General features: G+C 36.7%; 1 protein-coding gene across 4 annotated transcripts in view; it reads right to left on the minus strand.

Annotated features, from left to right (window-relative positions):
* RTTN (rotatin) overlaps positions 1-17864 on the minus strand; it is a 180690-nt gene that overhangs the window by 22320 nt on the left and 140506 nt on the right. For 3 of the 4 annotated variants that reach the window (XM_069096895.1, XM_069096892.1, XM_069096891.1), the window contains 4 exons: positions 15454-15665; positions 5992-6097; positions 2910-3007; positions 1629-1706 (listed from right to left, as the gene is read on the minus strand). In XM_069096895.1, coding sequence (XP_068952996.1) covers positions 1629-1706; positions 2910-3007; positions 5992-6097; positions 15454-15665 — 494 coding nt within the window. Of the gene's footprint in view, positions 1-1628; positions 1709-2909; positions 3008-5991; positions 6098-15453; positions 15666-17864 lie in introns of all 4 variants that reach the window. The other variant, XR_011169992.1, reaches the window with a different exon arrangement.

Consider the following 17864-nt stretch of genomic DNA (forward strand, 5'->3'; position numbering starts at 1 on the left):
ACACACACACACACACACACACACACACACACACACACACACACACAACTAGCCATGTGACCTTGGGCAAGTTACTTAACCCCAATTGCCCTCCAAAAAGCAAAAATAACAACAACAAAAAACTTTCTTAAAAGCCAGGTAGCACAGCGAGTAAGAGCACTGGCTCCAGTGTCGGGATGACCTGGAGATCGAATCCCGGGCTCAGACACTTAGCACCACACCCAGAAATAACTGGCTGTGTAACCTTGAGCAAGTTACTTAACCCCGATTGCTTTAAAAAAAAAAAAAAAGATTTTTCTAAACTAAACCTACTGTTTAAGGTACTATATAAGTAAAAGTCTAAAGAAACATGATCAGAAATACAGAAGAACAATTTTTGATTCTTAGAAGTTTCATAACAACTTACAATCTACTTCAGACTTGTCATATATCCTTGAAACAGTTTTCAAGTATGTTTTCTGAAAGCCAGGATAATTCAAGCAATCTTGAATGTCCGCTCTTATACCCAAATTGAACATAATGAAATTATATCATAGACTACAATTCCAAATAGTGGTATTACCACATTTCCATGATAAAGTTAGAAAGCTGATAAATGCAAGAAATATTTATGATATTTTCACTCAAATTAATATTTTAGCCATTCAAATTAGGGATGCTTTAAAAAAATTTTCCATATAAAAGTGCTAACCAAATAGAGATCAATGGCCCAAAACACTAAATCAATTTCACAATTATATTCTGGTCAAAATAAAGCCCCTAAGGTATTATTACCCTATTTTACTGCAATTTTACAGATACTGAAAACAGAGAAACTGAATCAAGTAGCTAAGGCTTCAGAACCAAAATTTAAAACCTCTTCACTTCTACTAGTTTACGACTTAAAGACGTGATACTTCTCAGCAAGATTTACATATGTTCTTGCATGTTATTTGCAGGACAGCGAGGTGGCATGATGGATAGAGAGCTGGGCCTGCAGTGAGGAAGATCTGAGTTCAAATATAGCCTCAGATACTTACTAGCTATGTTACCCTGCCCAAGTGACTTATCCCTGTTTACCTCAGTTTCCTCATCTGTAAAATGAACTGGAGAAGGAAATACTACTGCAGTAACTCTGCCACAAAACCCCAAATGGGGTCACAAAGAATCAGGCACGACTGAAATGACTGACAACAAAAGGTATTTCAAAGACATGAACATTCTCTATTGATAAACAAAAATGAAATTAAAAGACGTTCTAATTAACCTCTTTCAAAATCTCATATCATGTTATCATTTAACCTTTCATTCCATCTTATTAACTGTAAAATTAGAAGGCCCAGAAATAAATTAGGGTATACAGCAACAAGAAGTAGAAGTCTGTTTCAACTGTATGATGCTAATGTTTACATGACAAACTTAAAGAAATGATATAAGCGAGGAAAGTATATAAAGCTTGGATGAATGAGAATATTTCTGACGAGGCAGATTCATTTATTAGTACTAGATTTATGAAATATTCAATTTTGCCATCTAAAAACAATAAAATTCAAGGAACTTTTTCACTTAAATCTTATATTATCCCTTATACTAATCAAACTGCTTAGGCTTAATACTGCTATCAGAAGTCTGATGGCGGCTTTACTTACTTTATATTCATTATTTTGATAAAGGCAGTTTCTTAGCATCTGCATGGCAATGTTTAGTTCCTTTCTAAAACCATTTTCCTGTTTAAATAAAAAACAAATGAAAAATATCACAAGGACAGAATGCATATATTTTTATATACTGTATCTCTTTTGGTTCATGCTATAACACAGCAGAACTTCAGTCATGCGTGACCACTCTAACTTTGAAGATGCTGACAAGCTAACCACCTCTGAAAGATGACCATATCTCAGCAAACTCATTCACCACAAAAAAGCTATTTCTGTTCTATCAAGCACACAGGAATTGAGACATATAATAGGCCTCATGTTTCATTTCAATAAAGTGATGCAGGTACTATATGGTTTTCAATCACATCTGGTGTTGCCTGACATTCTCAATGATGAAGTAAGGGGTCTCTACTTCAAAGAGGCACAAGAAAAAAAAGAGCAAGGAAGACCATGACAAATATGTATACCATTGCTACAAATTACTTTTTAAGTCAGTTTTTATCTCAGTGTATAAAAAATTTATCTCAATTCATAAAAAAAAATGCCAGCTTTGTAGAGTAAAAGTTTGATGAAACACAATTAATTTCCCAAAATTATGAAAGGAATTTTATTCTAGAATGTGTAAAAATGTTTCACATGTCTATGTGATTAATGATCTTATCATTTGTAGGTTCACTCCATCCGGAATATGACCAGCACACTAAAGGCAGGGTAGAGAAGGAACAATATGGGAAAATTCTATTATTCCAGTGATATTGTTTGGCTGTAAAACACAGAATGCTATATCTCCAGAGAATTCAGTGTTATAAGTCATTCAAAGGGCAAAAGAGAGGTGCTTGTTAGATGTGAACAGGCTGAAACACATGGCCAATGAAAAACTGCAGGAGTGATATCAGACATATGATAGGGAAAGGAGATGGCTCAGTCAGATAGGAAAAGCAAGGAATTACTTGTGCTGACTCTTCAACTAGTGACTACGTAATTTTAAATCATCTAGGGAATGGCTTCCAGAACAATGAAAGTCTCCTCTCACTTGTATCCACAGAGGATTTGCAGTATAATATAGACAAGAGTTGATACGCACCAGATCATATGGTACGGATGGTTTGCTGTAAGAACTACTGATATCACAGAAATAGAAGATCCATCAAAGTATTGAATAACAAATATGAAATTAGACATTTAATAAGAAATGGGCACTCATGAGAATGGGACACTGATCTCTAACTAAATCATTCTTTTTTATAACAAATTTGTCGATTTTATAATTACCTTTTTTTTGGGCCCCCTTTTCCTAGGCTTCAGAGAATCTAAGTTCAGTTGTGCATGGATGTGTTTCATCTGTTCTATGCAGCTGTCTATGAGGCCAGCTGAAAGACAAAATCTCTAAGAATTAGAACTAAATTTCCTTGACAATAGTTAAAGCTTGCATTTGAAATGAAGACCATGTTTAACTTTCTTGCCATAGTACTTATGATTCTGATGAAGAGAAATGGGAGATAACTTATATGAAACATCCACTTGTTTCCAACATACTTAGCTGGCTACCTCCAAAATCTAAGGTATAAGCATTTTGTGATTCCAAAAGGCAGAGGGACCTTAAAGGTCATCCAGTCTAATCCCATGATTTCGCAGATGAGAAAATAATAATAATAGCATTTACATAGTGCTTCAAGGTTTGCAAAGTGCTTTACAAATATTATCTCACTTTAGAGATACAACAACCCTGCATGACAGGACAACAGACGCTGGGCTGTACCAAAGGTCACAACAGTTAGAAAGGGACAGAGCCAGGATTTAAACCCAGGTCCTCTTGTTTCAAATCCGCTGCCGTGTCTATTATTTACAGAAATGAGTTTGTGGGCCTGATTATGGCTGAAGTGAATCCAGGTACAGAGTAGAACGTTCATCCAATACTTTCGTTACTGATGATAACATGAGAACTAAAAGCTTAGTCAAACAAGTGAAAGATTTATGAAAACAGATGAATTAATTTATTATTAATATATGAACTGTATATTCATAATAATGGCTGATATCTATCGTTAATTAAACAGCTAAAGTAGCTGAATTACTTCATCTAAGTCTCATAACAATCCTGAACACAGCCTACAGGTGTTATTATCCTTATTTCCAAGAAGAGAAAATGGCTCCAAAGGGGTTGAGTGACTCGTCCACAGTCAGTCACACCTCCGGTAAGTCTCAGAGACGGGATCCGAACTCAGAGGTTCTTGGCTCCCAAGGCTAGCCCACCACCCACTACATTATCCCTCTTCTAATAGTTTACCGAGAGGTTTAAGGAGGAGGACGATTGTGTCATTATGGAAAGGTCAGAAATGAATAACATTCAGGCAGAAAAAATGTTTAACAGAACGGAAAAGGCACTTTCCAAACAGGATGGAGGCAGGAAAAGCCCCTCAAGACCACAAATTCTCTCTGGTATGGGAAGCAAAGTGTGAGAGGCAAACGGTTGGGACATTTAAAACAAACCAATCAAAAGAAAAACAGGCTGATCGAACCAACGGACATTATGCTCATCATCTTGCCTTAAATGGCCTCCGTAGTTAGATAATATACAGTTTTTGTCAGTTGTTTGTGGGAGTCAAATCTAAATCTAGTATTGACTCACATATTTTCCACCTCAAAACTGGGAGCCTAACCAATTTTCAGGAGGAAATATGCACTGCTTTTCTTCATAATATTCCCTCTCCAGCAATAAGTAGGCTTTGGTTTTTAGTAACAAAATGCTCTGAAGACTAGTTGAAGAGATATGAATGAGGCCTGCTTACTAAAAAGTCATGTTTACTGACTAAAGAATTTAAAAAGTATTCTTTACTCTTTTTAACATATTCATTTTTAGATTTTGTATATAGATATTATCTGTTAAGATCTTTATTTTAAAAAGAATTTAAAGATAATGATAAAATGTTTAATTATTCATTTTTCTCCATTTTCATACATTTCTCTTTCAGACTGTACTACGTTAAAAGTAATCTGTAGACACAAGCTAAAAGCCTATCAATAACAGGAATGAATGCATGAAAATACACCAAAGGGAAATTCTTTCACTAGTAGAGAGTTAAACCTATTAATTTTGTAAAGTTTTTTCTCTTCATTTCTTTAACTTAAATCATTAAACAATAATGATACTAGGTTCACATAGCACATATATTAAATAGAAAATTAACTACTGACATATTAGGTCATGTCAAAATATATAAAAAAGTTTGTCAGAGAATCATTAATCAATAATTTACTGACAAGAATTATTTCAGTAAATTGTTTCCATTTATTTCCAGATATATTGTTAAAGAGCAGAATTCTGAGAATATGTTTATTGTATATGATATGTTTTTTTTTTTTTACTGAATTGAGAGACAGGCACAGGCTACTGGTGGAAAATCAAATGATTTGGGTTGATTTATCCTAGAGAAGTAAGGACAGAGGGATGATGAATTTCTTCAAGTGTATGAAAAGTTACTATTATAAACATATACTACTTTGCTATCCTTCAATTCTTTCAAATAAAGGACTAGAGGAAATAGGTTTGATTAGTAGAAAGTTGGAATGATCCTTAAAGCTTATCTAGTTCAACTTCTTCATTTTATAGATCAGGCCTGGACAGAGGTGAATCATAAATCCACATCCAGTGGCCTCAAATTGAGTATTTTTTTTTCCACTGTAAACAGTGTTTTGTAATGAAAATGACAGACTACACATGGACAGTCTCAGTACACGGCTGCCTCTAAAATATTGCAATATTAAAACAAAACAGGAAGGTCTTGAGCACACTGAGTTGGGCTTCTTTTCAGGATTTGTAGCAAGATATGGAAAAGAATCACACAGTGATTGGAGAAATAGAAAGCTTTCAAACTGTATCAGGGAAGGGAATTGCCACAAATATACTAAAATAACTAAATACTAGAATTTTGCTTGCCAGCGATCTTTAAAAGGAGGAAAGAAAACAATCTTGAAAGCTTAACAAGTAATTCTACCCCAAGCTATAGAACAGACAACATGATACCAATATATCACTTTCTGTAAAATTCTGGACACTGAAGGATGTTGAAATGTCAAACCATATAGGGAGAATTCTCTAAGTACTAGTACAGCACAATTTAATGTTGCTAATTACTCAGAACACAAACTGTTTATTATGTCAGGTACTGTGTTCTGATAAATATTTAGGAAAAGATGGATGCTGGTGATAAACAGTTTAGAATTTAGCTGAATTATAAGCTTAAATGACTTGTATGATTTTTAGTCTCCCAATTACACTATGTTCTCTGAAGCAGAAATCAGAATATCTTCTATAACACTGCGATTTGCAGCGTCCGTGCACCCTAAAGCTTACCATTCCAGGCATATTTCTGAGCTCTTTTACTGACAGCCAGAAGTGACACCAAAGCACTCACGGCAAGTCTTCTCAGTGTATCCTTGGAGGATTGTTTTTCGTAGCTCTATAAAAAATAAAAATAAATAAATACACACAAACACAATACACGATACAAACAGAAAATTACCTATCTCAGAAGACTACAAATTCTGAAGAAAAATGATTTATTGTAATGGCCGATAGCACTTGAAGCTTAACATGGCAGCAAGTTATCAAATAAAATTACCAGAAGCATACAGAACATCGTACTGAATGAGTATCTGAGTGGTCTCCATGGAAAGCACTACATAAAGAATTTGGAAAGTGTGAAGAAAATATAGTACCTATATTCAAGAAGTTCTTCATCTAAAGGAGACAAGATAAATATTTAGAACTAATAAATAATAAATACAGTACTTGGCTACTCAAGCCTCCTCACTGCGGCACCACTCCTTGACTATAATTCAAGCCCTAGGCCTTTCTCTTTCCTTCTTGGGATCAAAACTTATCTATTTTATGTTCAACTCCCTCAGAACTTTGTTCAGTGATGGTCTAGTTAATTCAATGAATTAATTCTCAGTTAGGTATTAATGGTAAATAACTGATTCAACATATTAACTCAGAGGAAATGGTAATGAAGGCTTTCCAAGCCACATAGGACCAATTAGAACAGATATTTCTGTACTGGGGGACCTTTTGGACCTGTCAAGTTATATCACATAGACTGTCACTTTTCCCCCATGCATGATAAAAGGATATAATGTTTATGAAAATGCTTTGAAATCAATAAAATTAATAAAGCACTATGAAATATAAATCATGACTATGGAAGGATGACACTTTTCTAAATGTCTAGATGAAAGATTCAAAAAAGCTTAATGAAGGTAACATGTAAAATAAAACAACAAAGAAATGAGGAAAAAAGGCTTGGAAATAGGAAAATAAAAAGTTAAAGTAAAATGTCTGTGATGTTACAGAAAAAAAGTGACTTACATTAGCTGATGATCATAGGTCGAAAGCAAAGAATATGTAAGGTTGGATATGCCATTTACTTAATCTTCATAAATACGGCACAATGGACAGAATTAAAGACCTGAGAATATGTACTTGAATCCTGTGTTCACCACTCAGGGCAGTGGAATATACTGGAGTAAGGAAATGACATGTTTGGATGGTTGAATGGAGGATGGATTGGAATGGGGAGAAACTTGAAGCATGCAGACCTATCACCAGTGTCTTGCAAACAGTCCAATTGTGAGTTGATAAAGGCCTAGATTAGGGTGGTGGCAATATCAGATGAGAGAAGGGGGTGTATTTGAGAGATGTTGCAAAGGTGAAATCAATAGGAATTGGCAATAAATTGGATATAGGGAATGACAGCGAGATATGATCTGCCTAAAATTACATAGGTTTTAAGTGTCACATGAAGAATTTGGATATAGGTCTTCCTAATTAGAATTCCCCCAGGACTCTGTCCAATACACAATGTCAACTATATATACTGAATGCTATATTTATCTTTAGATGCAGCTAGATAGATTAATGTATAGAGTGTTGGACTTGGATTTTAAAAGACCAAATTTTGCCTCAGATATAACTATGTGACCCTGACACTCTCTCTTAGTCTCAGTTTCTCAAAAATGGTGATAATAATAGCACCTACACCACTTTGTATTCCTCCACTCCAGCTCAGCTGCACAGAGAGGATCACCTGTTTGATCTTGCCATCACCCACAAATGTACCACCTTCGTGTTGAAAAATTCTGAAATCTCTTCTTCCAACCATAAGCTACTGGCTTTTCACCTCTCCCTCTGCCTTCCCTTATAAAAACCCCTTATAAAAAACCAATTTGTATTATGACCTCTCATCCCTTGACTCCTCAACTTTATCCCAGCCTATCTCCCCTGTACTAACCATTCCTCTTTTCCCCACTTTACACTGTCCTCTCATGAATCCCTGCTCTCTTGATCATTTTACCAATTATGCTTTAGCCTTGGCTCACTCCTCACCATTTGCTGTCTTAGTTCCTACACACGTATTACTGAACAGAGGTGGAGAAAATCATGCATGTTCTAACTGGGTCCACTACAAATTTGTTCATGTTGTATAATCTCAAATGAACGTCCACTGCTATGAGGCAGTCCTACCACACCTTCCTTATCAATTCACTATCTCATTCTCCTCAGCAGCTCTTCCAAATAATTTCAGCCCTTCTCAGGCCTCCCGTGGTTTCCCCCGCCCCCATCACTCTCCCAACTGAGAAGCTTGCCTCATATTTTACAGAAAAAATAAGGCTATCTGCCATATTGCTCATCTTCTACCACTCTGGGACCTTCTGCCACTACCGCCACCTTCCCCTGTGTCTTACCCGATGAAGTGTCCTCACTCTTTGCTGAGGCTCACTCTTCTACCTATTTGAGTTACCCCATTCCACTCTGTGTCCTCCAACAGACAACCCCCTCTGTCATGCCCTTTCTATTTTTAACTTCCTGTCTACTGGCTCATTCCCTTTTGCCTATAAACATGGCCATGTCTCCCCATCTTCAACAAAACCTTCTTTGATCCTTATCCTTGCTAACTACTGTCCTATATCTTTTCTGCCCTTAGTAGCTAAATTTTTTGAAAAATCCATCTATAAATAGGTGCCTCCTTTTCCTCTCTTCTTTCTTCTTAACCCGTTACAATCTGGCTTCTGACCTTTTGCTAAAGCCTGACTATTGCTATCACCAGCTGGTGGGTCTGCCTGCCTCAAATCTCTCTCTACTCCAATCTAGCCTCCATTTGCCTCCAAAGATTGGTTTTTTTGCTTCCTTCTAAGTTTTCTTTTGCTCTCTGCTGTGCACTTTTTACTTCATTCCCTTTCCCCCTTCCCTTCCCGCAAGAAGGCTACTATTAAGCATGGATATATGTATGTGTGTATGCATGCATGTGCATGCATTCACACCCATACACACATAACCACAAAAATACACACACACATATACACATACATATGCTTAGGTATCTATAATCATACATACATAGACATACACATTCATATGCATCTATGTAAGACTGTATTTGTTTGTTCTATTTCTCTGAAGGTGGATAACCTCTTCCTTTATAAGTCTGACTCCTGTATTTTTCCAAGTCCACCAGCTCATCACTTCCTACACCATAGCAACATTCCAACCCTATACTGTCCAGTTATTTTAAACAGTCTATAACAATCGATTAATATGGCTAATGTGCAGTGTAGTTTCCCTAATTTTCTCTTTTGATTACATCTATTTTAGCTGGGGAAGCTATTTTAGCTTCTTGAGACGGGCATGCCTTTAGCCAAGACCAGAAGGAAGCAAGTAGACCTGGGAGGCAGATGAGGATGAAGAACAGTCTAGGTACAGGAAGAGCCAAGTGTCACATTGAAAGAAGAATAAGGAGGATCCAGCAAAGGGGACAAAGGAGGGCTCAGGCAGGCAGAAGCAAACCAGGACAGAAGAGTGTCACAAAAATCTAGAGATGATAACATCAATGAGAAGAGAACGATCAACAGCGTCAAAGGTTGTGGGGAGATCACGAAGGACAAGGACTGAGGAAAGGTCCCAAGATTGGGCAAGTAAGAGATCATTAGTAACTTTGGAAAGTACAGTTTCCGTTGAGTGATGAGGTCAGATGCCAGAACACAGAAAGTTTAAAAGGGGGTGAGTAGAAAGGAAGTATAGGCATTGATTAGAAATAGCTTTCTCAAGGAGCTTAGCCATAAATTGGAGAAGAGATATAGGCTCATAGCTAACAGGAATGGCTATATCAAGTGAGAGTTTTTTGAGAATGGTGAAGGCATGGGCATGGTCACAGATAGCAGGCAAGCAATCAGTAGACAGGGTGATAGTGGATATTAAGATTAGGGATGATAAAACAATCTGCTGGAGAAGGGATGGAATGGGATCATGTGCATGTAGAGGGTTTTGCCTTGGAAAGGAATAAGGACACTCTTTCATGTGAGACTGGGAGGAAGGAGTAAATAGTGGCAGAAAACATCGGAATTATTTGAGATGACGAAGTGGGCAAGAGGGAGTTCTCTGTGAATGGCTTCAATTTTTTCAGAAATATGAGGCAAGGTTCTTAGCTGAGAGGGTAGAAAAAGAAGTACCTGTGGGAGATTTGAGGAAGGATGAAAGGTTTGGAAAAGCTGTTTTGGTGAGCAGGACAGTGAATTGATTAGGGAGATATAAAAGGATTGCCTTGTTACAATTAGGGCCCAATTGACATTATGGGACGGTGGAAATAATCCAAGACTGGTGTTTAGAAGGGAAACATCTTCAATAGGAGAAAGGACAAGGTACTGGAGAGAAGAATACAGTGTAAAGATGAACTGGTTCACCAAGGAGACCAGATGAAGAAAGTAAGAGAATATAACCAGTGAATGGTGATAGCCTGGGAAAGAACTGAAGGGTGTAGGGTTTGGGGGGGTCACAAAAAGAATGAAGAACAAGTTTGGAGTTGCAAAACAGAGGGAGAGTTAGAAAGACAATAGATTATGATCAGATAAAGGAATTTCATAGTTTGAGAACATGGATGTGGAACATTTGTGGCTGATGGTAAGATTAAAGGCATGACCAATTCTGTGTGCAACTAGAGTGGAGTGCAGGAGTAGATCATGGAAAATGATTAAGTTTAGGAATTGAGAAGTTATGAGATTTGAATGAGTTTATCTATCTGTCTACCTACTGATGTATATATATACACACATTTATATAAATACACACACACACATACACACACACGTGTGTGTGTGTGTGTGTGTGTGTGTATACTGAAATCCCTTAATGTGAGGGTAAGAGTTAAGGGAGGAGAGAAAGATTGTGAATAAGGCACTGAACTCACTGAGGAAGTAAGGAGAATGTCCTGGAAGCCCATAGACAACAGTTACCAGAATCTGGGTAATAAATATGTAGTGAATGAACCTCAGAGAAGGAGAGGCTACTACGCACTATGGTGGTAGGGAGAAAGCCTGAAAGTCACAATGGGGAACAAGGAGTAATTCATTTCCCCTACCATGACTAGTGAATCTGAGTGAATGAATTAAAGTGCAACCAGTGGCGTAAAGGTCAGTTAGGAAAACTCATCAGGAAGGAGTCCAAGACTCAGACTCAGTGAGTAACAGAAAAGGAAAAGTTTTAAAATGAAATCCAGTCTGTTTCTCTAAGAGCAGGCATTCCAGTGAGAAGAAAAAAGGGTCAGGTAATTTTGGGAGATTGGTGGTATTAGGTTGAGGGGGGACAGGAATAAGGAAGTAGTCAGTGGAGGGTGGGGGGAGTAGAGAATAGGGTTTGAACAATGGCAACTAGGTATTTGAATTACTCAGTTAGAGTGGGTATGACAGGGTAGGAATGCATTAATCACAAAGTAATGAGTCTAGGAAGGTTATCATTGTCCAGAGGAATTCATCCTCCAGAGGAAATGTCCCAAGGTTTGAAAAAAGGCTGGGGAAGAGAGTTGTGTGGAAGGTGTTTTGACCAGGGCCAAGGTGTAAGTGGCCACAGCTAGACGAAGGGAAGGCTAATTTTTCTTCATAAAATTATCATTGCATAAATCATTCTTCTAGTTCTGTTCACTCACTATTTACATAACATAAAGTTTCCTCTGAAACTTTACATTGCTTGTGCCACAATACTGCATTACATATATACATTTATATATATATATATATAAATTCGCTAGTTTTATATGTAGATATATAAATATATATAAATTATATAAATATATAAATAGTTTTATATGTAAATATATAAATAAATTTGTATAGTTATTCCCCAATAGATCTGTATGCCCTTTTGGGTGCTACCATAAAAAGAGCTGCTACAAATATTTTTGTATACATAGTGGTTTTTCCTTATTCTTTGATCTCTTAGGCTTATGGGCCTACTTGCTGGTATAGCTGAGGAAACAGGTATGCAGTTAAATGTCTTGGAGGGGCACAGTTCCAAACTGCCTTCCAGAACAGATGGACCAATTCACAGCTCCACCAACACCACACTAGTGTGTCTATTTCCCAGTCTCTCCAACATTTTTCATATTACTCTTTTGACATTTTTGCAAATCTGAAGGGTATGGTTAAGAAAATTTACAGTCTCTCTCTCTCTTTTTTGGAGGGGCAATTGGGGTTAAACGACTGGCCCAAGGTCACATGGCTAGTTTTGTGTTAAATGTCTGAGGTCACATTTGAACTCAGGTCCTCCTGACTCCAGGGCTGGTGCTCCATTCACTGCGCCACCTCGCTGCCCCATAGTCTCTTTAATGTGCATTTCTCTAATTATTAGTGATTTGGAGGATTTTTACAACTTGGATTTCTTTTGAAAACTGTCTTTCAAATTCTTTGACCATTTATCAATATGGAAATAGTTCTTATTCTTAGAAATTTGAATGAGTTTCATATATCTTGGAAATGAGACCTCTGTCAGATATTTTGGGCAAAGTTTTGGAGTTTTTTCCTCAGTTATTCGTTTCCCTTCTAATTTTAATTGCTAGATTAGTTTTGCAAAAACTTTAACATTTTACATAATCAAAATTATCCATTTTTTAAAGCTATCACTTGCTTAGTCATGAACTCTTTCCCTTCCATACATCTGAAAAGTGATTTCTTCCTTGCTCCTCTAATTTGCTCATTAGGTCACTTTTTACCTTTGTCATTGTTTATTTTGACAAATGATATTAGATGTTGGTCTACACCTAATTTCTGCCAAACTGATTTCCGGTTTATCAGTAGTTTTTGTCAAACAGTGAGTCCTGTCCCTATTAACTGGAGTTATTGGGCTTGTCAAACACAATTTGACTGTATTTGCTTACTTTGCTACATTCTGCACCTAATCTGTTCCATTTATAGACCATTTTTTTTAACCAGGACCAAACTGGTTCAATAATTACTGCTTTGTGGTATAGACTGAGATCTGTAGGCACCCTTCCTTTCCATCTTTTTTTATTATTCCTCTTGAGATCTTTGACCTTTTGCTCCTCTATATGAATTTCATTATTATACTTTCAAGCTCTACAAAATGATGCTTTGATTGGCAAGGAACTTACTAAGCAAATTTATTCAGCCAGAATTATAATTTTTATTACATTGGCTCAATCTTCCATTAAACAATTAACATTTCTTCAATTATTTAGGTCTGTCTGTCTTTATTTCTGTAAAAAGCATTTTACACTTGGATTCATATGGCTCCTGAATATGTCTTGGGGGATATGCTACTAGTGAGCTGGAACATGTTTTCATATAGTCATTTATACTGGGTGATTCTCTTTTTGATAAGAATTAAATCATATCCTTTGACAACTTCTCTACTGGAGAAGGGTTTATATTTACATCAATTTCTTACATATCTTGGTCTATCAATCATATGATGCAAAGATTGTTTGCCACTCTATAATTCCTCCTATATATCCATTGATTTTATTCATGTAAATTGCTTTAAATTTTTTAGCCGAAATCATCTCCTTTTTTGGGGTATTCTTCCTCATAACTTGCTTGATTAAAAATTTTCTCCCTCTAGTCAGGTTGAGAAAGCTATCTGACCTCATTCACTCCCCATTTTTAAAAAAATGTATGACTATTTTTGAATTTGGGTTGTATATACACTTTAACTTTATTATAGTATGGAATATAAGATGTTGGTCTAAATCTATTTTCTGCCAAATATTTTCCTGGCAAGTTTTATCAAAAAGAGAGTGCTTATGTTCTTGTGTCATCAATTGCTATACTATCTTTCTTTTTGTTTTTGTTTCTAGTTTATCTAATATAATTAATTAATTGAACCCTTGAGAGCTGATAAGATCACCAAAAATGATTGAGGAGAGAGAAAAAAGGGCCAAGAATAATCCAGTTAGGCAAGACATCCACAATTAGACTGCAAAGGAAATTTAGAGGGATCAATCAGAAGAGTGAGGAGAAGATCCAGCAAAAAGCCATGTTCTCAAAACCCATGGAAGAGACAGGAAGCAGAAAGAAGGGATGAGCAGAGGTGTCAAAAGCTGCAGAAAGACGATGATTGAAAAAAGGCCATTAGATCTGGCAATTACAAGATCACTAGTGACTTATCACTCTTGAGATTACATATTGAGTATAGTTCCAATGCAATGAAGAAGTATGAAGCCACATGGATAGGAGTTGAAGTGCATGAGTAGGCTGAGCTATTTTAACCCAGTTCCCTTAGCCTTTTGCCCCATAACACCACCTTGTAGAGACTACTGGCATTACATTTCACCTGACACCCATTATTACCTTATTAGGAGCAAACTCCTACCACCTGTTATTTTCTCCAAACCCGTATTATATAAACTCTGGTTACTTAGGATAAACTATCTCCAACATTCTTTCTTTAATTCCCATTTTCTTCAACCCAACCCCACCTATGTGTCACTCCAATCCTGTCCACCTCTTCCACTATCCTTTCTGGAATTCCTATTCCATAATGGGCAAGCTTCCCTTTATTCTGAAGGCAGCCTGAGGGAGACAGGAGATGGTATATACAAAGATAGCCAAACAACTCAAACACCCACTCAACCACCTCCCCTCAAAACAGTGGAGGCAGCTCAGGACTGTATACAAAAGGCCCTGGAATAGCAATGCGCCCTGGGTCACCTGCCCTGTTTCCTGCCCTCTCTAGTCATCATCATGACAACAACTTTTGTAGAGACTGCATCACCATGACCACCATGGGTAGGCAAGTAAAATCAAGAGATCCAGGAACAGCATCATCACCAATGGTCCTGCTTCTAGTCTGATCTTACAGCGATAGTCCAGGGAAGCAATCGTGAAGATCTGACCTGGCAACTGCCTCTGCGTTGCCTCTCCCGCCTCCTCAGCAGCCACAGCAACAGAACCCAGAAAAGAGACTGCTCTTTGCCAAAGTCCTTAGCCCAACAAAATGGTTCTACTTCAGAAAAAGATAGGGTTTAATTAATAGAAATGGCACTAAAAAGATGCATTGCCGTCTGCCTTACTGCTGTACCCTAAAGACTACTACACTCTGCCATCTGACTTATAGCTGAAATCTCCTATATGTGTGTACTGCCTATTATAGCAAAGTTTAATCCAATCGAAACAATGACCGCATCTGCCATACATTTCAGTGAAACTAAATGCACTTCAAAAATTATTTCTGATGAACAAAATTTGAGGTTAATGTTTTAAGGGTGTAAAGTGCATAAGTAAAATAAAAAAAAAAGTTGGGCTTAAATGGGCCAATTTACACGCAGAAGTACCAAGTCCATGTCTTTACATATACACACACACACACACACACACACACACACACACACACTTGTAAATTACATGCCAAGTTCACAGATATTAAATAAAAGTTATATTTCTATATTTTTCTTATAGTCACAATATTTCATAAACATAAATACAGTGAAGATAACTATGTCATGGAGTAATTAAAAACAAGGAAAGGAGATACCTCAAGAATAATTTTAAAAAGTTGTTCTACAGATTCCTTATTTCCATCATCTTCATCAAGAAGTGAAGCCACTGTTGGACTGTGGCTTGACTTTTGTTTCTCTGATAGACATCTCTTCCCATCTTCAGTCAGTAGAATGGAAAGGAATTGCATGCAGGCAGTATAGAGCTTAGGGTATGTGGTAGAAAAACCCACACATTTGCAAACTGTATCTAAAAGGTAAATGGAGTTCAGATGTAAACTTTTAGATACTCTCCAAATTAAAACATGAAATGAGCAAATTAACCAGGGAATTAAAAATAGTACGATAGGATATTTCTAAGGAGAGACAAAAATCTTACAGTGCGCATGTTACATATTTAACTTTTAATGATAGTGAATAAGTAAAATGTTCATTATTAAGTCAATTTTATTAAAGCAAACAGCAAAACCATTAAACCTTTATAGCCTACAGAATTTTCTTTAGGTGCCTAAATGTGTATTTGTATTATACAGTGCTTGGCAGATTAATATACACATAGGTCAGTAGGTATTTAATTTCTAAAAAGAATTATACAAATATATATCAATAGTAAATATCTGTCCTGTTATTTATAATAATTAGAATAAAAAAATAATCATAATAATAGTAATTATAATAGCTTACAAATAGTAGTTAAAGGTTTACAAAGTAGTTTTTTCATAAAAATCCTGTTAGGCAGCAGTGAAGAATTACTATCCCTATTATTTATTTGTTACGATCCCTATTTATTTAAAAGGTTAAGCAACTTGCCTAGAGTCACATAATTAAGTGTCAGAATCAGAAATCAAAGGTCATCTGATTCCACATATTGTGCTTTCTCAACATGTCTTTCAGAAAACAGTTTGCACATTTTTAAATCATTAATTCACAGGGTTTGCCTGGCCTGCCCAATTCCAACACCCCCCAGACACTAGAACTCCACAAAGCCTGGCTGGCTCTCTCTGTTATATTCTTTTTTTTTTTTTTTTTTTTTTGCTTTTTGGAGGGCAATTGGGGTTAAGTAACTTGCCCAAGGTTACAAGGCTAGTTTTTGTGTGTGTGTGTGTGTGTGTAAAGTGTCTGAGGCGGTAACCGAAGACTCCGGGGCCAGCGCCACCTAGCCGCCCCCTCTCGGGCCACCTCCAGATCCACAGGACTTGCTTTGCTCCTGCCCGTGGAACTCCAACCTTCAACCTCTCCTACTTTCCAGCCACAAACAGTTGCCTGACATCCTAGGACAACACCCAGAGATGAATCCCTGTGGGCAATGAAAGTCCACGTGGACTCAATCTTCGACGACAACAGTTACAGCCCCTCCTCGGTGCACCCGTATATAGCTCGTTCACATGTTGTCTCTCCCGTTAGAGTGTGAGCTCCTTAAAAGAGAGAGTTTTTTTTGCCTTTGTATTCCCAACACTTATACAGTACCTCAAAATACAGGGGGTATCTGGGGAGGCTAGGTGGCTCAGTGAATAGAGCACCAGCCCTGGAGTCAGAAGGACGTGAGTTCAAATCTGGCCTCAGACACTTGACATACTTACTAGCTGTGTGACTTTGGGCAAGTCACTTAACCCCAATTGCCCTCCAAAAACCAAAAAATATATATGGAGTATCTAAAGGTGCTTAATAAATGCTAGCTGACTTGATTTAAATATTTGCAAGGTATATTATACATATGTATACATATTATGATTTAGAGAGGCAGCAAGGTGCTGGAGTGGACTGTATGATGGGGTTGAAGTCAGGAAGATGTGAGTTCAAATCTTGCTTCAGATACTAGCTATGTAATTCCTGGCCAGTCATTTAACCTCTCTTAGTCTCAATTTCTTCATCTGCAGAATGGGTATAACAACATTTATATAACAGGGCTAGTTGAGGACCAAAAGATTTAACATATATAAAGAATTTCATTCACCTTAAAATGCTAAAAAAAATGTATTAATATTATTATTATTACTACTACTACTAAACACTAGCTAATAATATCTACATCAGGAAAATGGAAAAGATATGGAATGGGATAGAGCACTGGAATTGGAATCAAAAAGACCTGAGCTCCAATCTGACCTCAGGTATTTATTAGCTGTGTGAACCTAGGCAAGTCATTTAATCATTGTGTGCCTTTTATTCTTCATCAGTAAAATGAGATAACAATAGCATTTACCCCAGTGTTGTTGTGAGGACCAAATGAAATAATATTTGTAAGCACTTCGTAAACCTTACAACACTATGTAAAAGCTATCTATTACTATTATATTAAGGAATTAGTATATACATGATTCTGTTTTTATTTACAATTGTATTATCTAAACTACTTATTTATTTAAGAAGTTCTGCCATATTATCACCAATATCAAAAAAAAGTTTTGGTTTCACAAATATATTTTAAATTTCATACAGTTTTCACATG

This window comes from Petaurus breviceps, unplaced genomic scaffold (genome assembly GCF_028583685.1).
Source record: "Petaurus breviceps papuanus isolate PSGF00001 unplaced genomic scaffold, PetGlider_PUasm1.0 330, whole genome shotgun sequence".
In the NCBI taxonomy this organism is placed as follows: Eukaryota; Metazoa; Chordata; class Mammalia; order Diprotodontia; family Petauridae; genus Petaurus; species Petaurus breviceps.